The sequence below is a fragment of the Dermacentor silvarum genome, chromosome 3, assembly GCF_013339745.2.
Source record: "Dermacentor silvarum isolate Dsil-2018 chromosome 3, BIME_Dsil_1.4, whole genome shotgun sequence".
Classification (NCBI taxonomy): Eukaryota; Metazoa; Arthropoda; class Arachnida; order Ixodida; family Ixodidae; genus Dermacentor; species Dermacentor silvarum.
In genome coordinates, this window is record NC_051156.1 from 86412951 (window position 1) to 86437676 (window position 24726).

At 49.6% G+C, this 24726-nt stretch overlaps 1 protein-coding gene across 2 annotated transcripts in view; it reads right to left on the reverse strand.

Moving 5' to 3' along the window:
• Nucleotides 1-1764: 1764 nt before the first annotated feature.
• The window catches only part of LOC119445561 (LIM/homeobox protein Lhx5), a 171466-nt gene continuing 148504 nt past the window's right edge, over nt 1765-24726 (reverse strand). For both annotated transcript variants that reach the window (XM_049663404.1, XM_037709828.2), the window contains 3 exons: nt 15996-16188; nt 5996-6172; nt 1765-4105 (listed from right to left, as the gene is read on the reverse strand). In XM_049663404.1, the coding sequence (XP_049519361.1) occupies nt 3912-4105; nt 5996-6172; nt 15996-16188 (564 nt within the window). In that variant the 3' untranslated portion in view covers nt 1765-3911. The remainder of the gene's footprint in view (nt 4106-5995; nt 6173-15995; nt 16189-24726) is intronic.

Here is a 24726-nt window from a genome sequence, read left to right on the forward strand (position 1 = left end):
CTATACTTATAACTACCACACTGCCCACTACGCCACTGCACACTGTACCACACTTCCGTAATTTCCGTCATTAGCGTTACATTTACTCAACGCTTTATTGCGTTCGCGGCATCAGGGTGACATTTGGACATTTGCCTTAACATTCGCGCAAACACAAAAGCAAGTTTCGCTTAACACACATACAAGCCACACACACACACACACAGTAATCCACACTGAAGAAACCTCATATTATAAACGTGAGCAAATTACATTTACGTATGTGACTCACCTGTCATTAAGGTTTAATTAAAGACAATATAGCGTGTGCTTAAATCAAAGGGGCGCTAAAAAGCATCACTAACTCAATTCCTATCGTTGAAATGTTGCATCGAAATTCTATGATCATTCATTCGGCTTAAAAAACATTCAATATTATAGTCGAGGAAATGAAAGGCGATCACTTCTTCATTTTGAATTTCGTACTGGAATCCCAGCGTCTGTACGTCATTGTGACGTCATTACCTTGGTTTTGCCCAGCTGCGTGGCATTTGCATATTTTTAAAATTTGGTGCAAGTTGCGTGGGATGCCCTGTATAATACTTGTTTCTACGAACCCGTTTCAGTTTCGGTACCAGGTGGTGTACGCGTCATGATAGACTGGCTCGTTCCATGTGATACGTACACTGGCTGCCCGCGAGTGTGGGCACGTGAATAAGCGTGCGCAGCGCTCTTGTTTGCATTTTTTTTTATGAGCAACCTCATCATAACTGTGACTTCTTGCTACATGAAGTAGGAAATTTTACTCTCTGTCACGACGTCACGATAATGTGAATGGCGCCGGGTATGGCGTTTCGAGATCGACTTTGATATCGCATCAAAACACCTTGTGTTTCAAAACGTTATATACTTCCCATCTGTGATACTTCCACGCGCAAGAAACGTGTAAAGTCTGTACAATTTCGAAACTATATGTCAGTATCTGTTTAGAAAAGGACGTTCGTGTTGAATTATCCCGAACAAGTTTAATATCAAATCAAAACATCTTGTGTTTCAAAACGTTATATACTTCCCATCTGTGATCCTTCCACGCGCAAGAAACGTGTAAAGTCTGTACAATTTCGAAACTATATGTCAGTATCTGTTTAGAAAATGACGTTCGAGTTGAATTATCCCTAACAACTTTAACATCAAACAAAAACAAGTTGTGATTCAAAGCGATCTATACTTATCATCTCGCTCTTCCTTTCCTCCTTCTTCCCCTCCTTCCTATCTTTCCTTCTATGTTTCTCTCGTCCTTTCTGAAGAGTAGGCAGGCGTTGTGCCCCTTCTGGTGGCAGTTGCCAGCCTTGCTTCTCGCTTTCTCTTTCCTGTGTATATGTTTTCAAATCAAATAATAATAATAATAATAATAATAATAATAATAATAATAATTCCTCGCGGAAGAAACGTGTAAAGTCTGTCAATTTCGAAACTATGTGTCAGTATATGTTTAGAAAAGGACCTTCGAGTTGAATTATCCCGAAGAAGTTTAATATCAAATCAAAACATCTTGTGTTTCGAAGCGATATATACGTACTTACCATCTGTGATCCTTCCACGCACAGGAAACGTGTGAAGTCTGTACTATTTCGAAACTATGTGTGAGTATTTGTTTAGAAAAGTGAAGTTCGAGTTGAATTATCCCGAACAATCGATCCGGTGATGTCGATGGCGACATATAGTGTGTCACTCAGCTGCGCAGGTGCGGTTCGTGCTGCCCTGTATAGGGGTATAGGGCACGAATTGACATCCTGCCAAGAGAACAACAAGCAAGTCAGGCATATTTTTTGTTGCGATTTTTCTTTTCCTCTTTTAGTCGCTCTTATGTACACAAAAAATGATGTGAGGGACACCCGAGTTTTGCACAAACAGAGTAGCAGCACGACTGTCGCTTGTTGCGTCTTCGCGCGCCGCTCCTCGGTGTGGTTTGTTGCTTTCTTTTGATCCGCTGGTTCTTGACAGCCACTCCGTGTCACGCATTGTCCGTTGCACTAAAAACATTGCAGCTGCGTTCTCTCTCAGCTCGGCAGAGAAGGATTGAGTGCACTCGCGAAGTATTCGTCTGGTTTGTTGTTCTCCGACGAGTCCGGCTGACGAACTTTCCCCGTTTTATACCGATGAAAGGTATGAAAGGAAGAAAACAAGACAGAGGAGGGAATTGCTTGTACAAATGAATTGGTTGTAGCAGACCACAGACGTTGCCGCGATTTCGAATACAAATAGAATACTTCTGTTTCCAATCTAAGTATACCGTCAGCTAGTTTGACACTCGATTTGTCGGAGTCATTCGGTTAAGCCAAAATAAGCGGCGGATTACTCTGCCGCACCCAGCCTTGTATGAATAGACGAAAGTACTCATATAGCCCACCAGTCACTTCAAGAGCGCGTTGTACAGGAGCTGCAGGAGCTGCAGTTGCTTTTTAATTTTGCTAATTTATAAGTTGTGCATTCGAACTATTTTACTGCCGGGATTGCGCTATATCGAAGGCAATGAATAAAATTTGTTTTGTCAACTTCCCTATGCTTATGTTTTTCAAATCACAAAGGCAGAAACGAAGGAGAGAGAGAGAGAGACAGATGTTTCCTATTCAATACCACATTCGAGTCCCCTTTTTTTCCTACAGCCTATATCGATGCGAAAACTTCACTAAACGCAACGCCCCTAGTTTAATAAAAACATCCGCGCTTTTGGGTAGCCGTCAGCCCTGGACTCGTTACTTCCTTTCTCCAGCCGTCACATCGCCTTTGAGTGGAGCGAGAGAGAAGGTGAAGAAGAGTGAAGGAAAAGAGTGCAGCGGGCGGGCAAGGGAAGGCAGGCCAGCAGCTTGTCGTCGTCCGGGGCGCGCACATTCCGGGGCCACTCCCCAGACGGTGGCGGCAGCGGGGCGGGAAAGGAGGAGGAGGAAGAGAGGCTGTCTCCGGAAGTTTGATAAGGAGAGGAGGAGAGAGACAGAGCCCCGCCGCCGAGAGCGCAAACACGCACGCACAACAAGGTCGTTCGCTGTCGCAGCCTCGCCACCGCCTTTCGCCATCTTGCGCGATGAACCCGCTGTCGTCGCGACTCCGACCGCTGCTGCTTGAGGGCAGAGATCGAATTCGCCAGATGGAGGAGAGAGAGGTCGGGGGGGCGATGGCCACGGAGGAGAGAGAGGGGTGGTATAGGAGCGGCCGCTCGCTTGTCTGTCAATGGCCGAAACGAGGTGGCGGTGCCGGGTCAGTCTGTGCGCAGCAGAGTCGTGCACGGTCACTCCTTCTTCGGCTGTGGCGTGCGTGCGCCCGATACTCTTCTCGATCACTCGGCGTGGTGAGCGTGCGAATACGCTCAGGCCTCGCGTTTCAACCGCGAAGTGCGTAGTGTTCTTTCTCACAACCCGTCGTCTCCGTTTGTTCATCCTTTGCTCGAAAAAAAAAAATAACGAAAAAAAAAAAACAAGTAAGCAAGGAAATAGCCTGTGCGGCTATTGAGTGTTCATCATAGCGTTCTCGATTTCGCTCCGCTCAAGGGCTTCTTTCGCACAGGTTTACATATTTAAAACCCACGATTGCAGCGAGCATCTCCAACCTCCTCCAAAGGCTTGGTGAGCAAGAGAAACAAGAAAAAAAAATGAGGGAAACACCGTAGAAAGGGCCAAAACAGCGTAAAAAAAAAGAAAACACAATACAGTGCGCGTTAGAGTCCGCGTATTATTTTTTCCCCTCCGTTGTCTCCCATCTCTGCGCGTTCACTCGGCTCCTGCGCCGCTGTCGTTCCATAGCTGCGCGGAGGATGGCGCCACCACCGTCATGTCTTGGGGCGCACGCGTAGTAGCGGATCTGAGGCGAGGAAGAGCAGGCACCTCTTCTCCTCTTCTTTTCTCTCACGGGGATGGGCGGTGCTGCGGCAGGTGACGTCACCAGACGGGCGTCTCGCTGATTGGCGGATGGTTGAGCGGGGCGAAGCCGCTGTCGGCGCGCGAGGGCGCCCCGTAGGGCTCGCCCCCCTGCAGGCTGAGCACGGCGTCGGGACTGGGTCCGCCGCGCGACTGGGGCTGCGACGTCGGAGGCGGCTGCAGGTAGGGCGCGTCCGAACCCAGGTTCACGCTCCCTGCGCAGGAAAAAGAGCGCGAAACGACGCGGTGCTTTAGCAGAGGCCACCGAGGCACGCATCGTACGCGTACTCGGTTATTTATTTGCCCATGAAAAAAAAAAAAATGTAAATTTAAGCGTTCAGAAAGTGTCTAGGTGCCGCGGAAAGGCGAGGTCCATGCAAAAAAATGTGTCCGCAATACCAACATTCTGCACCCACTGGGATGTGCGAACAAGTTGGGAGTGAAGTTAACGTTACACGAGGTACTACGAAAAAAAAAAAAAACGAAATGATCAAACGAATACGCAGTGCGGTTTGGTTTTGTTAAGAAGTGATGACCAGCGTTACCTAGCCGGCAGACACGGTAAGCTTCTTGGAAGGTCGCCAGGTAAGGAAGGTGCGCGTCTCGCCATTCGAGTCAGGTAAACCGATTCGTTTCCCTTACTAAGCTAAGCGTACTTATTTTGATTAAAAGATGCTCACGTGCCTCCGTTCTAAGAATCAATATCAGTCTATCAGTCTCTTTCTCTTCCGTGTATTAACTTTTGCAGCGCTACCTTCACTCTGACATGGATAGCCAACTTGCTCCTTTATTATTCAAGGACGAGTCGACATACGGTGAACCGCATTTTAACGTCGGCGTACCTGCTCCTGCGCGCGTGAGAAAAGCGTCTTTTTTTTTTTTTTTTTTTTTGGCAGGCTCACAGAACGTATTCTGGCCTGCACCAGAGCGCGTTTGTTCCACAACCCGTCACACATCCCGTGTTCCCATCGACTGGTCTAAAATCTGCGGCTCCTTCTTGTAGTCCGTTCTAGCAGCGATTTCTGCGTGGACGCCTTGTTACGCACGAAAAGACGCACCGCGCGCAGACGTACAAGAGCCGGAATGTAGGGAGCCTACATGCAACGCCGCTTGAATGTACGCTCCCTATACCGGACTGTGTTTCGTTCTGTTTTCGGTGCAGCATGAAGAGCCCAGTTTCTCGTTCGTATAAAGCATGCGAACAATAAAAGGAATACTATATTGATTCACACCACGCAGTAAAGTGTCCTCTCGAAAGAAAACGAAAGTTATTACTCGTTATAAAAGAAAACTTCCTGGTTTCTTTTTCCATGTGACGCCGGAACCGCAGCGGTGGATTTTCGAGCATCACGTTACGGATTTCGAAGTATAGTTTGGCGTTCCTGTAGGGTCGTTTTTTCGCGACAGAAAGTTATCAAAACTTCCTAGGTTGAGTTCCGAGTTCTTTTAAAATGCAATGAAATACCTCTTTGTTGTTAAACAACTACATTCTTGAGCAGACGCTGTAGAAATCTATGACGTCACACAGAACCTATATAGTGATATAGTGTCAGAGTTTCGAGATCGCGTCACACCGGGAGTCTTGGATGTAGATTAATACGCGATAATGAGTTGGTCTCGCACAAAAAGGTTATCAGCCCTGAGTTAATTTGTTCTTACGTTACAAGAGCGACCGAAACGATACTCTCTTGGAACCATCTTGATTGTTGGAGTTGGTACGAGTATAATCGCATACGTCCGATCAGGTGCTCTTAACGCGGGCTTCAGTCTTTAGGCCCGTGTGCCTGAGGAGCACAACCCCTGTTTGCGTACCACTAAAGGTCAATGTTGGGCGGTAACACAACAATGTCCTGAAGCTTATATAGAAAAACGTTAAGTTATAGCGCCTTCGTGAAACGCCGAATGCACCTGTATGAACCGTTTTCCATGTACATGCGAATAGACTGTGTACAATATCGTTCCTTGCGGTATTAAGGCTTATACCAACCCGCATTAACAGACCGTGATGGCGGCGGTACTGTATATCCAGTATACCAAACGCAGCTCATGAAGCTGCCTATATATACTACATAGTATGCATGCAGTTGAGAGCATCATGCACGCACCTGGTCCGGAGTGCGAGTCGAGAGGTCCGCCGGAGCCCTGAGGTCCGGATCCCGTGGGAGGAAAGGGCATGCCGTCGGGTCCCGGCGGTGGAGGTGGAGGGGGAGGTTGCTGACCCGGGAAGAAGTCGTAGAAGCCCGCCTGGGGTCCGTACCCGAAGTCGGCCGGGTTCGACGAATCTGCACACAGGAGGGAGGAAAGACGTGAGCTTAATTGCAAAGGCCAGTATACATATACAGCGGCGTTTTCTCCTTTCTTTTTCTTTTTTTTTTTCCAGTGATTGTGACACTCGATCGTCTCATGATTATATTCTACATTGTGAATAAAGTGCGTACAGTTGCAAGTATACGTAGTTTGGTTCCTTGATTTCAAGAGCGTTATTCATGCTTCCAGAGAAAACACGGGGAATTCGGGAGATGTAAATTCAAGACGCTTAGCAACACAAGAACAAGGTGAAAGCAGGAGCCAACGTTTAGACAAGTGGACTTGTCTTCTTGAAGGCCTTGAAAACGACGTCCATTATTCATGCGTCATGCTCCGGCGCTGATTTCTTACACAGTCTAACGAACCAATTTACCTTTTAGCAAGAAACCTTACGAACGGGAATATAAACCGACGTGGTGTTAGCTATTTCATAATTGGATCACTCGACGCACAATATTACTTCAAGCCATAATAATTAATGAGCTGCGATCATGGTGTCGCCTCCATTCATAACTTATTCGCTTGGTAATCTTGGCGTCACGCGATGTAGGATACCTAAAATCGATCTTAATTCCGGTCCGGTATATTGAGGGTTCATTACTTCATGTATGGGGGGGTCCCACTGCCGGTCTTAAAAGAGAGGGAGACATGGCTCTGGGACACAGGCACTCACGCACGCGTATATGCATGCTTAGTTTGACCAACAGCGATACTTTAACCTGCACTGTATTCGCACTGTGCGCTGGTCGGGGATGCTTTGCAACGGCGCGTTCGCCGTTCGGGGGTATGTGAAAGCAAGTAATTCCGTAGACGAACTCCGCGTTTCTTGGATGGTACGCGTTTGTGTTAGAGGAATGTTACGCCAATTTCATTCATAACATGTACAGCCTACGTTCTCGAGCCATATGCGTGCTGTTCTTCGCAAGAATGTGCCTTTTGTTCAGTTTATAAGAACATCAATGCCAACTTCGGCAAGGTGAATTCACTGCTCGATTTCAACGCTTGCAATGGAAACGAAATAGAAACTAAATACACAACACTTTTCTCATATATTTTTCGTCCATTCTATCGCTTCCGTGGCCGTGCAGGACACGAACCCGCGACTTCGTGCCAAGCACCAAAACAGCCGCTGTTCCAGTAGGGGTGGGGGGGGGGGGGGGGCTGTTGTCACCTTTTAAACATCCTTGCCGCTGACAGTGGCCGAATGACAACGTTATCATCTCGCGACAGGCGCGGCCGGCATCAAGGTCTGATCCGACTATATGCCGCTGCTTGCAGGAAAGACGTCAGTCGCGGGGACGCGCGTGAATTCGGGTCACCCACATCTCGGCCGTCGCGAGGACACAGCGAAGGCATGCGTGCGACACACGTCGCGCTGACGAGTGACCGTCGCCGGCGTCGTGGGGGCCATAGACCGGTGACAGCGCTGCTGGTGAGGAAGCCTTGGCCCTCCTCAGATTATATGACTGCGGGGCCAGTGGGGATCCGCGGAAGGACATAAGACATGTGGGTCGCGAAGCGCGACGTTTGCACAATTATTTGCAGTCTTCCGAGATGGGCACGAAAAGCTGTGACACCGGTGTGGGAAGTACCCAACAATCACTGTATCCAGCAGAGCGGCTTGTATGTGGAAGTGCAGACAATTTTACACTGCCATCTCCACTGATGACGTCGGTGCCCTTCTCGGTGCACTCCCATGTCGTCCCTCTGCTGATTTGGAACGCCCTGCAGGCTAAAAAAATTTGTGGAGAATATTACATGTACGAACGTACCCGCCTCTTGCGCGTATGACATTATGCCAACAATCGCGTTTTTCTACTCGTATCCAAGGATCGGATGGCCATACCAACGGTATTGTTCTTATCGCTAATGCTTCTCGCCTAATTCAAGACTGCCGTTTGAAGAAACCCATTAGACAAAAGTCATCCTAGCTAACTTCTACCGTCTTCAGCCCCTCATGCACTGCCCAGGGGTCCTTGGGGTATTAAACAAACAAACAAACAAACAAACAAACAAACAAACAAACAAACAAACAAACAAACAAACAAACAAACAAATAAATAAATAAATAAATAAATAAATAAATAAATCTCGCGAATAAAGATACTACCGCTTTGGAGACGGAAGTTTTGAAATAGCTGCATGTACGCCTTACCGCCGTTTCAGAAAGCGGTTCGTAGCGATTCCAGTGAGTTGTCGCCTTCGCTTAGCGTAAATGAGCGTGAAGAGGGGAAAAAGCACAAGCTTTCACCACAACCACTCCACGAGGCCGCTTGTCACGAGCCATCATACAGCTCTCCGACAACACCGTTATCCGTGATCCAGTTAATTCTTTCTGTTTACGAGTCAGACGAGGTTGTGGTCCACTTCTATAGTTACTGTTGGACTTTGTCTTCTTTCCTTTCTTTAATTTTTTTTTCTTTACACACGTTGCGCTCTACACGCAGCAACGCAAGTTATTCCGAACACCATGCGGCCACGGAATGCTAGTAGCCGAAACTCGGCAAGTCAGCGCATGTCTGCAGGCTAATACCGTATACGCAAGCATACACAAAAGCTAAGGGCACGCAATTCGTCATCCTGTCGTTCTCCGTCCCTGTACACGTCTCGGGGCGCCCGTCCGCAATCGCGCCGCCGTACGTACGTACATACACCGGTCGACTCCGTCGCAAGCGCGATAGCAGGTGCAACAGGCGAACGTCACGCTTGTCGCACGAACGAGTGCACGTCTGTATGGCACTTCCTGGGCCACGGAAGGAGGAAGGTCGTACAGGAGTGGTGCATGCGGGGTCGGCTACGTCAGCCCGACCCTAGGACGGATGAAGCGGTCAAGTGGCGGAAGAAGACACGCTATACGCTGCAAGTTCGAAGCGTCGCGTTATTCTCTACCTGACGAGGCGGCGGCAGTCGCGCAGCGGTAGACCGCGGGAGGGCTGATATGCGCCGCGTCTCTCGCAACCGCGCTGCTGCTCGCTTCTTTATCTTTTCGCCGTCTATACAACAAAAGGCGAAATCTTCCTTTTGTTGTTCCGCCTCGGAAAGGCCTGCCGGGACGCTGGGGGGCGACGCGAGGATGTCTTCCTCCCCGTAGTTCCTCGCGCGGCGTGAAGTACGGGCGAGGAAGCACGAATACTCTTGTCGGCCGAGCGTCGGACACCCGCCGACACGTGCAGGGGGCGGCGGCGGCAGCGAGCGCAGAAGTATGCGCGAGGACGAGGAGGAAGGAGGCGGCGCGCGCACGCGTTTCTTGCGAGCGGGTCAATGCATGCACGGTTTCCGAGCCGCACGTTCCTCGGGCGCAGAGGCGTGATGGAGCAGGTCGGCCGGTCCCGCTCCTCCATCACGCGCCACCGGAGCGGCGGCGTACACCACTCGCTCCTCGCAGTCGTCGCCGCCGTCTTCGTCGTCATCTTGCTCGGCAGCAGCCAACAGCGGTGCGGGCCCTCCGGAGCTATACATGCTCGGCGACTTGACGCTGCCGAGGTGATCCGTCAACGTCAGCCCGTCGACGTTGTTGCGCCGAGGTCGCCGCTGCTGCTGCCGCTGGCTGTGCGTGTAGACGAGGTGGCGGCTGCAGACAGTGTATGCGCTGCCTGGTGCCTCCTCCCCCCTCCTGCTTCTGTGACGTGCGCGCGCGCCGAGCAACCGACGGGCGGACGCGTTTTCGTTTCGCCTCCTCGGCTTTCCTCTTCGTTGCGCGCTGTGGTGCGGGCTAACAGTGTATACGTGCGTGTGTGTGTGTCTAGATCACCGTATAGCCCTCCGGTGCCTAAGCCGGGGGGGGGGGGGGGGGGGGGGGGTTGAGCGTTGTTCGCGCTCCCTGCTCCGCTTCCTTCGTCGCTCCCGCGGAGACTGCTGCTCCTGCCTCCGTTCTTACGGGCTTGCCTGCGCTCGCCTGATCGAGGCCGCGGTGACGGCGGTGTATACGCAGACGGCTTTCTGTGCGAGCCAATATGGCTGGCGTTTGCAGCGAACAAGGCTGTCGAAAGCGCTTGTTTGGTCTTGCATTTTATATAAGGGTCTTATTTTGTTTTGTCCCGCTAGTGCGACGTGTATAACCTTGCGTCTTCTTCTCCTGGCGAGAAAATGCCCTCCTTTTGGTCCCATTTGTAACGAGTAACAACAAAACGCGGGCTGTGATACGCGATCGTTTTTTTTTTTCGTTTCTTTCTTTTTTGTATGTGCGTGTGTGTGTTGCCTGTCTGTTCTATTTTCTGTGTGGCAAATGCGAACGGGTGTGCCAGAAAGAACTCGCAAATATCTGCATTCCATACCAAACAAACAAACAGAAAAAAAAAACTTGCACCGCCATTCCAACTCTCCGGAAACGACGTTGAACCCAGCCTAAACCGAGGTTCACGAAAGCAAGAACTGCGGCACGATCTCTCAATATACATCGCTGACGTGCCGCATTCCGTTTCCCTCTGCTTCGAGTTGTCGATTATTTCGGCCTCACTCCGCGATTCGCTAGCCACCTGGTTAAGCTTGGATCGTATATACAGCGACCGCTACGGAAAGGCGTTTGTCCCGGGTTCGATCACGGCTACAGGACAAAAGAAAAGTTCTTTTTTTTCTTCTTTTTTTAAATTGCGATGCTTTCCTTCTGAGAAACCCGTTTAGGTTCCCTCGGTATAGGTTCGCACTAAATCTATAGGGTGGATGCCAATTTTTCATTTCAACAATCGTGCACACTTTATTTTCCGCGACGTTCAGACACAGCTGCAGTCAGTGTGCAACAACACTCTATACGCAAAAACTGTGTACGCGACGCCGAGGACAAAAAAGGTAAAGAAAAGTAAGAAGGAAAAGCCAGGCTGTTGTTCTTAGGGCACATCTGCTCACATCTGCGCGAAAGCAGAAGAAAAGGAAAAACAAGAAAAAGAAAGGCGGACGGAGTAACTCACGTGCGTGCCGAAGCGTGAGCACACACATGCATGCACCCCAGGGGAGTACGTACGTCAGGCCGTTCATACACGCGTCTGTCGCTGGCGCGACTTTTTCTGGCGAGCGAAACTGGCGAGCCGAGACGCTGGTGGACCCCCGATCGCGACCGCGGGCGCTGTAGCGACAGCGCGCTCCCTCCCTCTAGCGAGCAACGTCGCTACAACTAGCGGGAGTCGCTGTCGCGGAGGAGGAGAGGGCGCGCGATTGCATCGCCTTCCGAGCGCCACCTCATTAATTCCCCCCCGCGCGCTGCGCCTCCCAAGCGCCTCGGCTGCGAGGTGGTTGCGCGCGCGTCTCATCCCGTCTCGATGAATTATCCGGGCCGCGTGAGGAGCATCCTACACACGTAATGGCTCTCCGGCGTGCCAAGCGACGCGTATCCCCACTTTCCCGCCCCCGGGGTCGTCTCCCCTTCCTTTCCTCCCCCGTAGGGGGGAATACAGGGGCCGGAACTACAATGGGTCCGCGCGAGGAAGCGCCGCAGTAAATTGCGGACAGTGGGCGCCGGAAGCTACCCTCGCGCGCAGGTGCTTTTTCTCCAAACGCGTTTCGGGGGGAAGCATCGGGAAATACGTGTCTGGCTATATAAGCCGTCCGGCGATTCCGCTGTAAAATAATAATAATCATAAAAAGACACTTCAGATCTCTCGAGAATAATCCACGTCCACTCTACAATGCGTTTTACTTTTTTCAAAAAAATAAAGAAATAGAAAGAAATAAAGACGGTAATGGGTACCCGCCGCGATGGCTCAATGGTTATGGTGTTCTGCAGCTGAGTACGAGGTGGCGGGTTCGAATCTTCGTAGCAGTGGCCGCATTCTGGTGGGAGCGGATTCCAAAAGCACTAACGTGCCTTTCTTGCGAGGCACGTTACGCCTATATAGTACAGCAGCGCGCATTCTCAGACCGTCTAGATTTCCAGTAAGTGTAAAGTCCGCTTCATCACGGTATATAGCGTATTTTAGGTGTAACGTGGGCGTTAAATAATATTGACCACGTATGTAAAAATTAATCAGGAATTATCCGCTATACGGCGTCCCTCGTAGCGACTTATGTTGCTTTCATCATCATCATCATCAGCCTATATTTTATGTCCACTGCAGGACGAAGGCCTCTCCCTGCGATCTCCAATTACCCCGCTCTTGCGCTAGCGTATTCCAACTTGCGCCTGCAAATTTCCTAACTTCATCATCCGTTAAAGTATACGTTAAACCCGATCAGTTAATCATGCAAAATGCAGCCCTCGAAGGTCAGTTCTGAGCAACATATACAACAATTACACGGTTAGCTATATTTCGACACAAGACGACGCTTCTGACAGGCAAGCACAGCTGCTACACAGGGTCCAAATCAGCCTGCATGGATGCCTCTTTGACCATGTTATTTGGCATGACTGTAGAGCCTTCGTTATGCAGGCTGTGCAGGTAGTATACTGACATGGCGAGACGAGGCTCGAAAACGTGCCATCGCTCTCCCGCGCTCTAGTTTTAGATTTCTTCGTGAAGCCTGAAGCGATTTGTCCTGGACGCCACAAAGTTACAAAACTTCAAGCGCGTGGGATTTGTTACGGTTCCTGAACCTCTGAAATGTGTCTTTGCTGATTCAAAAAAGGTGCAAAAAAAAAGTGTGCTTTCAAGATGAGGTAGGCCAGGACTCCCCAAATCAAGACAATACTGCGAGTGACATATATATATATATATATATATATATATATATATATATATATATATGCAAACTTGTTGTAAGAGCGAAGTAGTGGGCTTTTATTCAGAAAGGTATGTGCATCTGCGCATATGTTTACCGCATCGCGACGGAGATTCCCCTACGCATACCTCATATACACATAAAATTCGAGGGAAGTCTTTTAGAGGCCGAGAGAAAGGTGGAAGAGAAGTGAGGCTCGATTGCGGCTCGATTTGCGGTGGTAGAATAAACCTCCTCTCGGGGGAAAGCAGGCGCGGTCGCCGCAGCGCGTCAACCGATACGTACTGTATGTTATATTTGTAGATGTATACCGACGGTGATTCCCGCGACAGGAGCACGGGCACCGCACGAGGTCGGCGGCCCGCTGCCACGCTCCACTTGGCCCCACCTCGCCGAGACTCCTCGGGGACCCCACAAGAGAACCCTGCGCGTGCGATCGTATACATCTATATAGGAGTATGCGCGGGGGCACCGCGCCGAGGGTCGTCGATTAAAGCGCGCGCGTCCCGCCGTACCGCTCCCGGTTTGAACCTCGAGGCATGCTGGAATTGCCCCGCGGTTCCATCGTTTAGGTCCCCTTTGTCTCGCCTCCCCATGCACCCTCGTGGAACCCTCGGGGGATCCCATCACTCCTGCCGCACTGGCAAGACCTGCACGCGGTCATACTATGTATGTATATGGGCGCAAGCACACTGCACGGGCGGCCCAAGATCCTTGCTACACAGCATGACAGGTGTACTGCCCAGATGCGTGCACGCTGGCGGGCCTCCCGCCCACACGGAGATTCAGTTGATTGATGCAACATCTCCATGCACTGCTATACCAGCTCAGCTCTTGAATTATTGTGCACTGTGAGGCAAGTGTCGGAGAAGGGCTCGAAGCTTGCAATGAGGGACCGAGCACCTGAGGTGGGAAAAGAGAGGCAGTGATGCGTGCGGTTCCTTCCGAGTTCCGCTCTTGTGCTTGCTTGGCAGGCAGGCACGGGCGCGAGGGAGGGGCAGGGCGAATGAAATGTCTGCACGCGCAGCGCGCTTCGACTTTCGGCAAGAGGACACGCAACAATACGGGAGAAATGGGTGACACGGTTCGTGAAGCAGCGCCATTAAGAGGAACGGCGGAAGCGCAGGTGACTCGATGCGCGCGCACTATGGCTGGTTCATCTCGACATCGATGTCAGCAAGCAGGTAAAAAAAGAAAAGAAAAAAAGAAAAGACCTCCTTCAACTGGCAGACACACGAGAGTCTCACTCGGCTTGATGGATGGCAAGGAGGCGGGCATAAGAATCGGTTTCGGTGTATATAGCTGCACTATATAGTCGGTGACAACCTAATAATAATTGCAAGGTTATATATACACAGTCCAACTAAAAAAGTGGAGTACGCTTAAGGTTCGCCTTTAAGAATGGAACGCGATAGCGGTTATTGGACGCCATTGACGCCGACACCGTATTTTGTGCAGCATGGTGCCCGATCAAAATTTAGAAAGGCTCGGTTTTCAACATTCCCCTCAATGTTGCCTAGAACCAAAGTACAGTGAAACACCATCAGAATTGGAGGGCGTTTAAGCTTCGCCTTTAAGAGTGGAACGCATTAGCATTCAAAAATCCCTGGCTGCTGATCAGGCTTTTTCTCGTATATTATAATTACAATCTGACGCTATCACGTCTGTAGCTTGTGGTTATGTCGTACTTTACAATTTTTCTGACGGATTTCACTTTGACAAATTCAATTTTTGTTCACTAACGCCTTGCGCCACGCGAAGGGCCCGCCCGGTCGGGGTGGTTCGGGATGATGTGGTTCGGCATGATTATTTCCGCCAGACGCCGATGCTTACGCCGACGCCGGATTTTCTGCGACACGGGGCCCTTAATGCTATCGCGTTAAAACAAAATTTGCATAGATGCGCCACCCAATTAGACACGCTTATCTACCTGACGTCAAGCGGTTTCGCGTGTTTGAAACAAATGTTTTTTTTCCGTAAAGGTCGGCCGCTGTGTCACTGATTTCAAGATGAAAACTGTACGTCTAGGCACATTTTATAGATGATCCTGATGACACTGCTCAGTCAAAGGTAAAATGTTAGCTTGTAACAACGAGATTTTATTTTCTAATTAGCCTAGCATTTACATTAGCCGATAAACGTCATTAAGCTGCGGCCGGCCGGTTCAGCTCTCTTCCAGAGGTGAAGAGCAGGTGCACTGCGCTTTTGTGAGTGGAGCTTATTTGTAATTCTTGGGTTGTCAGCGACTATAGCTATGCACTATACTGCAAACGCTGGCAACGTGACAAGTAAGGTGGTATAGGTTGTGGTTCCCGCTTAAACACTGCAACGCCCTGGAATGTGGCCATTGAAGAGACTCTGCGATATACACGCTGAGATGCTGAGCACCGGGTGATGGAGATTCAACAAGCGTTCAGTGTCACAGTATTCGTCGATTATCCTTCCTCTAGAATTTCGCTGAGAGCAAAGGCCACCGCCGAAAATACGTGCCAAGCGTTTCAAAATAGGTGGCAGTTGGAGGTTTATTTAATGCATTCACACTGAAGCAGTAAGCCATATGATGTTTTGTCTCTTGCTCTTGAGCATGGTAACTCTCAGCGAGTACTCAGTATCGCCACTTCCAATTGCCTAACTGGCAACCTATATAATGAAGACTGCTTCAACCTTTATCAATAAAAAGATGGGGGCAGATATACAGCGGGAAAGCTCGACGATAAGACGTCTATAGGCAGCGATGTGACGAGGTCGACTGCGATGTATACGCGTATACTGCAAAGCTTGACGAAGGAAGTATAGTGATGACAGGTGTTTGGTGCAGAGAAGTGTGACACGTATACACTTAAGGGTTCTATGCCCATTACGTCACAGTCACGCATACCCATTCCGGAAGAATGGCTAATGAAGCGTCACTTTAAACGTCATTATTCCGCAAAGAAAGTTTTTCGCTTTAAACGCAACGCCTTATTCGGCCACACACATACAGTGCGTCTCATATACGCATCAGGGCCGAATTCTCCGTCCGAAACTGTTGGTCAAGTCGCAGTGTATACTGTATTACGTGCGCCAATCTGCGGCCGAGACGGCACACAGCTAAAACTCACTCTAATTCACTACAACAACGAAGGCGCGCGTTATCATAGCGGTGCTCACCGGAGAAGTAACCGAAGGCGGAGCTGGGAGGTCCGGGTCCCATCTCGGGCGAGTCGTCGAGCCCGTCCGGCGACATGCCGGGCCGCAGGGAGCGCATGACGCGCCTCGGGCTGCGGAAGAAGTGGCGCCGGGCGCCCAGCGTGCTCAGCTGCTTCATGCGGCGCTCTTTGGAGCGCCGGTTCTGGAACCACACCTGCGGGGACACGGAGAAGTTTGTAAATACGGGTTCCCGAAGCTTCGCTCATCTGGTTGCTTGAAAAGATCGGGGCACTATATACACAAAGCGAGCAAACTTTACATGGGCACAGAGCATACAGTCAAGGGCAATACAAGGTTTCTCTGGTGGCAGATAATCTATATATAGGTCGGGTCTATATTCAGCGGTCACGACACACGAGGATTCTCCGTATCATTTACGGAAAGATAAACAATTGGAGCGGTTTGACCCCATGTCAAAAGAAAGAGTTACCCAAACACTACACTTTACTGCACGCTATTAGGAGGAGGGAAATTTCATTTACAGGAAGGGAAGAGAGGTCGACCTGAGATGGTGCGTTCTATAGTCTGCTACTTATTACTAGAGGGAAAGGGAGTGAAAGTGTTGGGATGAATGATGAGGAGAAGAGAAGCATTGAAAACTTTTGCACATTAGACGGCGACCCTACTGGAGCCGCTTGTCTATAGCCGAGTGTCATGCTAGAAGCCTTCTTTTGCCGCAAATCTCTGCGCTAATATTATTATTGTTGAAGCCGCAGTTGAACACTCGTTAATCAATACGACGTGTGTAGAGCGCAAAATACAACTGGTGAAGCACTTCATCAGGGAACGAGGCGACAACGCGCACATGTCGTCGGAACGATAACAACAAGGTGAAGGAAACGAAGAGAACGCGTGTCGTGTTCGTAAGTTCGTTCGGTTATCTAAGAAGTGCCAATGCGAATGAAAACTCTGCGCGAGCGTAGATCATTCTGTCGCCGTGAGCGATGGGCCTTCGCTGAAAGCCGCTATATAGGGGAGAGAGTGGGCAATGGTTTATCAACAACCCAAGTAACTACGCAAGAAAACCGTCGCTCATTATATGCGGCTGGCTGGCGAGTGAACCAGTTACGCGAGCGATCCATCACCGAGCCGCAGTTTAGGCGCACGAAAGCAATGCCAAGGTCGCGGCGCTAGCTGCATGCAGCGCGTATTCGGTCTCGAACGCACGTGGGTGAACACAGAAGCCCAGCCGGAGCCACTTAAACGCAGGAAGAACGTCTTTCTAACGATTGGTGGCTACGTGGATAGATATTGTATGGACTTTGAAACAGTGTGGTGGCGGATACCACTATGCTCATTATTTTCTCACCTTTATTCCGCCTTTGTTATCGGCCCGTACGACCTACGGTTTGTACTGTAAACTTACCTCTGAATTTACCTCTTAAGATTTACCTCTTAAGCAAAATTAAGACAAACAAGAGAAAAGGAGTACACCACGAGGCACGCGCCAACAAGGCGTCGTCGCGTCAAAAAGGTGGCCAAGAATGGATGCGCCGACGGCAATGACCGGTGGAGCCCGCAGCACGGCAGGCAGCGGTGTATAGGAGACGACGCCTGATAAGGGAAGGAACGGCGGCCTCAGGAGTGGGTCGGTGGGGAGGAAGAGGGAGCAACCCACTTCCTCCACTGGCGCGGCACGTGGACTGGCGTCCTCACGAACGCGCGTCTCCTACGGATTAGCGAGGTTCGCCTGGGGGACGCCGATAAGGAAGACCCCGGGCGGCGATCTCAGCCGCAGCCACGGTGCGGACACTGGCTTTGTATGCAGATCTCGGCCAGGCAGTGTCGAGGAAGAAGGAAGCAGAAAGGAGGAAGGCGTGTATATATATATATATATATAAAGAGAGAGAGAGACAGAGAGAGAGAGCACAATACGTGAGCCTCGCTGCCCCAGACAATCGCTCTGACGTCACGATGGTAGGTTTATTTCTAGCACCCACTGTACTTTCCGTGTTTGCTCTTGTTTTGGCTTTTTCCCAATTTCCGGCTTCCGCAGTCGCGTTTCCGTGTTTACGATGACGTCTATAGGTCGCTGTGTCCGTTTTGCTTCGGTGTAGAGCTCGCTGGTGCGTTTGACACCCTTCTGTGCGAAGCACATGACGCCGGGAAGATCCGCTTACGTAAACGCAACCCACTAAGGATGCTTGCAAACGGCCGACTGTACTGTACCAGTCCGTACGCATAACCTCCGTTTCGTTCTGCCGCTAAGCGTTTGCGAAATAAAGATGTACGGTATACCGTGAGCAGGCTTTCCCACACACGTTAGTTGCTCTCCGCAACATGGCCGACCACAGATACGCAGAACTACGTAGAAGATGAAGGTCGCGTGTAAAAAGCAAGAAGGGGAGGGGTGGGGGATGATAGTGGTACCAGGTCGTTCATACGCTCGCGCTTAAATTCCTAACTACGTACGAAATCTAGGTTGAGTCAAACGAGATGCGCAGAGAAGCCCACTTGCGGACTTTCGCGGGTCTCCTACTGAAGCTCGAAACACCTTCTCGCGTTACAAGGTTCACTCGAATTTGCAGCACTGGCTTGAAGCTCGTTTCAACAGGTAGATTTTAGACTACGCCCGCAGTTGCGAATGCAGTCTCATGCAATTCCTTATAAAATGTGTTCTCGCATACGAATTTAATCTGAGGATACTTTCGATTCCTTGCGGAGCGTCTAAGTTTCGATCGATTGAGGGAGTATTCGTCGAAACATCGGACAGTAAATACCAACATTCTCACGTTGTTACCACCCACGCGCGACGTGAAACGTGGCAGTCTTCGAAATTGCGAGCTCTGTCGTAACTTAATGCGTTATACGGTGTACAGACAAGAAAAGGCTTCGGTATAGGGTTAGTGCCAGCTAATGCAATTTTCTACACAGGGGTGAACTTAATTCCCTTACATAACAAAGCGGCCACGTGGAAGACCGCGAAAAAACGAGCAGTGGTCGGGACACACGCGTGAAACTGCAGCGTCCGCACCGTAACCACCCCCGACTCACGATCGAGTCGGCGGGTGTCAGCGCCGCAGGCTGCCCTGACCCGTCGGTGCATGCAGCAGCCGCAGCAACCTTTTCATTACACGGCGAATGGCTGGCACCGACGACGCGTGCGCCCGAACGGGGCGTCCCGCCACCGGTATACCCCCCTTCACCGTTCTCTCCACCGCTCACCGTGCCTCCCACCGCAACGGTCACCTTCTGCGGTTGCTGCCTTCGACGCCGCTGCTGGGCCGCAGTATGCACAGTGTGGTGGTGTATTGTGTTGTGGTCGCACCGCTCGGTAATAACAGCCTTCCGCGCACCGGGAGCGGAGGGCACACAACGCCGCGAGGGCCAACATCGTGCCCCTCTTCCTTCCGCCCTCCACACACCCCTCTGAAGCAGGCGGGCTAGTCGTGTGTGTGTGTGGCTGGGAAACGATCAAGCGGCCTCGCTGTCACCTGTCGTCCGCTTCTCTCTTTATTTTCCCTCCCTCTCTCTCTGTTCTCTTAACCACTGACCTCTTCGTAAATTTTATCTCTCAAATAGCGTGCAGGGCGAAATGCCCGATTCTTCACCTATTTGCCGAGCCCAAACATGGTCACCTATCTTGCTCATCACGTATATCAGTAGAAGCCTGGCTTGTGTCGCGCAGTCTAGGCTGCTTCGGTGGGCCATACATTTCACGCTACTGTCGGTACAGTGGCCTCTTGACTTAACGCAAACAATCAAGACACATCTCGATAGCGCCTGAATTTGAGCAGACGGATGCCGTATAAGGAGCAAACCTCAAATGATTCGGAAGGAAGACGCCTTAAGCTGTAGCACTTTCAGGGCATCCCGAGTTCCCAGCTATATTATATAAAAGTCTTGAGCACCAGCCGCAGGAAAAACCGAAAAGGAGCTGAAGGCGTGTTCATGTCAAATATGACGGAGGCTGCACTCACCTGCACGCACGACTATACTGCTTTGCAGCAGACATCGTATATTTCACCCTTTCTCATGTGCGGAGTCACCTGATTTCTGCTTCACATCATTTGGCTTCCGCGTACCACTTTATATAAGCATTGGGATGCGCTGCAGCGTACATTTATTTGATTTTGCCACAGTTCGCAGCAGCAGCATGCAAACTCCTATAGCTTAATTAAAAGTATAGCTGTAGTTGTTTTAGCTATTACTCGACGGTATCCTTTTAATGCATGGGCTGAAATTTTCACAAAAGTTACAAGCTTGGGCCGATGAACATCTCATGTGTTTAAAGATGTCACTACATCATTACTAATTAAGGAGTATAGACTTATGGGGCTGCAATGTGCGACCCTCGACGATTGCCTATTTCCAAGGGGGAGCGCTGCTCGACGTGACCAGGCCCATCGAGCCCTGCTAACTTTTCTGAAGGACACTGATTTGGCCTCCCGTTTATAGACATTATTTGTATTTTTGTTTTGTTCTGTCTGTGTCTCCGTCATTTCTTTATTTCCTCTTTTATTTTCTCATATTTTCATTTCCTCTATTCCTTCCTCCTATGGGAGTAGGCAGGCGTTGTGCCCCTCTCGGTGGCAGTTGTCAGCTTGCTCCCTCCTTAATCCCTTTGTGTCCTTGTGTGTATATGTGTACAAATCAAATAATAATAATAATAATAATAATAATAATAATAATAATAATAATAATAATAATAATAATAATAATAATAATAATAATAATAAGGGGCACGAGGGTGCATTTGAGTCGGATGTGGATAAGGCGGTAGTTGCTTCAAATGTCGTCGTCGCAGGGAAGCGCTCAGTGCATTGTTCTATGAGAATTGAACGTGGCCTATATAGTTCGCACATGCTTTAGTGATTTTCAGCACTGCAAAGGTAGAAACTTGAGGACCACGCGGACAAAGAGAGACGTATGGACAGACCAAAGAGCTTCTAACGTCTGACTTTATTCGGAAGATATGGCATTAAATATGAGGCCACGATATATGCGACAAGAAACAAGAGAGAATAAGCCACGCGAAAAAAAAAGAGAGAGAGAGAAGGAAGAAAAAAAAAAACAGAGTCGCCATATGCACCTGAAACACGTTTTCAATATATATACACCACTCTGTCGTCTTGTTTGTAAGTAATTGCTGTCGCTGCGAGTTAAATGAAACTTAATTTTTTAATCAAACACAGTCAACCTGTTTCGCTTGGCCATATACGGGGGGCAGCATTGGGGGGCAGCATTGGCCGTGCTGCCATGAAACCATAAACGAGCAATGGAAAGTGAAAAGAATCGTCGCCGAATACGGTCCCATGTAATCTAATTCGGGTGCACCTTACGGAGATATAAGGTATTGTAAATTGTGAAATTCTGCGTAGCGATTTCGCAATCGTCGTTGGGTAGTTTCAGACACACCACGTCATTAAATACCACGCAACAAGGGCAAAATATTAAAAAGCTAATTTACATCATTGGGCTTCACGTCCGCCAGGAACACACGAACTGTTAACAAATCGTGTCCACAGCGCGTAAGCGCCGGGTTGCGAGCTATAGCTTTCCAGGCAGCCGCACAGCTGTCATGGTTGCTGCTTATCAAAAGGTTTTCTTCCTGTGCCTAAACAAAGTCTCAGTCCCGAGAGAGTACAGCTTGCCAAAGGATCAAGTTGGAGCGTATCTGTGCGTTTGCACTCAAAGTTACGTAATTGGAAGTCAACGCCTCGTGTGTATCCGGGCCTCCTTTATGGTGCGTCGTCATTGCGCATCGCTATGACCCTTGTTGTGCAGAGCGCATGCGTCTCTGTAGAAGTGCCGAGAGAATAGCGTTCTTCCAGGGCACACGTACTGCTGCCATTTATAGGTCTTATCAAAGGGCAAATCTCCCTGCTCATTTCTCTGTACATTCCAAAATACCAGTCTGTAGACAAGCACCCACACGTATATATATATATATATATATATATATATATATATATATACACTCGAGTCAGAGTATTCGCCACTATTCATTTCCTTCTAAAGATGGTCGAATCAGTGCTTTCTAAGCCAGAAGTCCAACGGTGACATGGAAAGAAGAAGAAAACTCGCCAAGTGTGTGCGCGGTGAAGTCGACGTTGCAGCAACATCGTCCGAGCACCACCGTGAAGCCCCGCGTGGAGTCGCTGGGAAAAAAAAAGAGCTTCGACTGTTCGCCGGCGCCTCCTCGGATCCGAGCTAATTAACTCGTCGCCGAATGAAACGCGTTCAAGTATCGGCATTGAGACAGAACTGTCTTCCTTCTCCCTTAACACGTGCGTTCAAGCCGCCGAACATGCTCTCGAGTACACAGTGAACACAGCTTCTCCGGGAAAACGCAAGAGCAGCTAGCCACATAGAGAGAACCGCGTTCACTGCGCGCACTGTTTGTTCTGCGATGTGCGCACGGGCATGCTTTAGCTTTACACGACACGACGCGAAGAAAACGACCGAGTGTTTTGATCGCCGCGGTTCAGGGCGTCTTTTCTCTTAAATAAAAAGCGTTTGCACCTGTATAAATTGGCGTATATATACTCCCGCTATTCCAGAAGCGACACGAGCTGCAGCTAGGTGTCATGACTACTGCGCGATTCGATAAGTCAAACATATTTTTAAAACTTGTTCTTTCTTTGATTATAAACGGCGCACAGGGACACGAAATGTATAAGTGCTCTCAGCCGCTGGCTGTAAGTTACATTTGTCAACGTCCAGGATTCCGTTCTGGGTTGCGACGTTCCAATAGTTCGAGCAGTTGTTCGTTGTATAATGGCCGTGCCCAAGCCAACTGTACCGCAGTTTGGAGGCCCTCTGCAAGGTCTTCTCTTTCTCCACCCGCGTAAGTGCGGCTGGCTTTGTTATACTATACCACACCTCGAGCCGAGCGCACGATGAAGTCATCTTTTCCGTTAATCCCGGGTCTTGCACACCAACACACATACACGGTTGCGCAGAAAGTGGCCCCCTGAGCAGCATCGGCCCGCCTTATTGGCGCCCTCAGCAGCTCGGAACCACCAATTTCCAATTCCCTTCAGCAACACCGCCCGCTCACCTAAGGGGAGGGGGGGGGGGAGAGGAGTACGTGTGTATTCTGCATACACTGCGGCCGCGCAAACAATAACGGCGCACCAAACGTAACCGCCGCCACGTTTTCCTTTGTCCTCTGATTACACGCCGCGCGCACAGAGAGCGCTATCGTATTAGGGGAGTCTGCACCCGGGGCGCAGGTGCGTCGCCGATGTTGTTCCGTTTCGTTTCGACGAAGGGGCGCCGCGGTTTTGGCACCGGAGTGTGCAACCCGGGACGCCCAGCGCGCAGGACCGTTCGTTTTTTTTTCCCTCCCTCAGCGCGCGATTGAGACGCGTCCCGCAGCACTGACCGCGTACGGAACGGCTCTCTCCGCACACTCTCGTCTCGACTGTTGCGTGCAGCGCAGCGCATGCGCTTCGAAAGCGGTGCCCCTTGCAAATGGTCGCCTGGTGTGGGTCACAGAGTTTCTTACGAAAGTTACTATAGAGGAAAACGTGGCGTGAGGATCGTTCATCTATCGCCGGAATGATCCTAGTATACATGGTTTTGTATGACAATCACGCTTGCGGCGTCGAAAGTTTTTTTGCGACGTTATTTATTGCGCTTTATCTTTTGTAAGTTTACAACAAAGCATGCTATTCTAAACCGTGCAAAACAATATAGGTATTTGTGCAAACGCATAAGCGTTGGGAATTGCTGAACTTATAACGCACCATTTCGTTGAACATGCGATCGATTTGGAAAGTCGCGAAGGCACTTGAAGCCAAGAGGACCAAGTTTAGGCAAATCCCTGCCCTAACCATCAAACTCATGGAAGCTGAACAGCCACACTTGCAGTTCACGTATGCAATGTATAGGGTGTCTCAATGCGAGGTACCATAATACAATATCGCTCACAGTCCCTCTAGTAACCATTCTGTAAAAAAAAAAAAAAAAAAAAAAAAAAAAAAAAAAAAAAAAAACTCTATGGTAAGGGTGTACTGCTGATTCCATGCTTGCAAGATTTTTTTTTCTAGCTCTTATTCCGTGCAAGCTCCGCAATGGCACTTCTGCTAGTGGCCAGCCAAGAACGGTCAGTGCCGTCTAAGGATTTCAAAAACATCATTTACCGTTGCAAGCCTCTCTGTTCATGATCGACATATATACATGGAAATGCTATATATATATATATATATATATATATATATATATATATATATATATATATATATATATATATATATATCACGCATTACCTTACATGGGCGACACACGAGCTGTTTGCGCCAGTCTATAGTCTTGTACAGCAACGCTGCCTCTGCTTCTAATGCTCACTGTAGTGCTTTCTAGTTGCAGGGCAACCTGCGCATAGGTGCGTCATACGCATTAGAAGAAAACAAAGAAAGAGAAAAGAGTTCTTAAATGTCAGCGGTGACGCGCATTCAGAAAGTATGGAGAATGAGTAAAAGCACATAAATTAGCTGAACAGCCCCATTACAAGCTTCGCAAGCTTCTCGTGGATCTGCGTATACCACACTCGGGACGGTATGACTCAGTCAAATACGGAACGCGGAGATAAAATATGGACGATTTTGACAAGAGCTGGCCGGAACCCAGCTACGAAATGTTGCGTATCGCGCCAAGAAAATGATGGAGCGAGTTCACAAAGCGTCTTATTCGTAAATGTTCTGTGCCGTTAGCCTGCCGGCTCCGCTAATTACATGTCCAACTC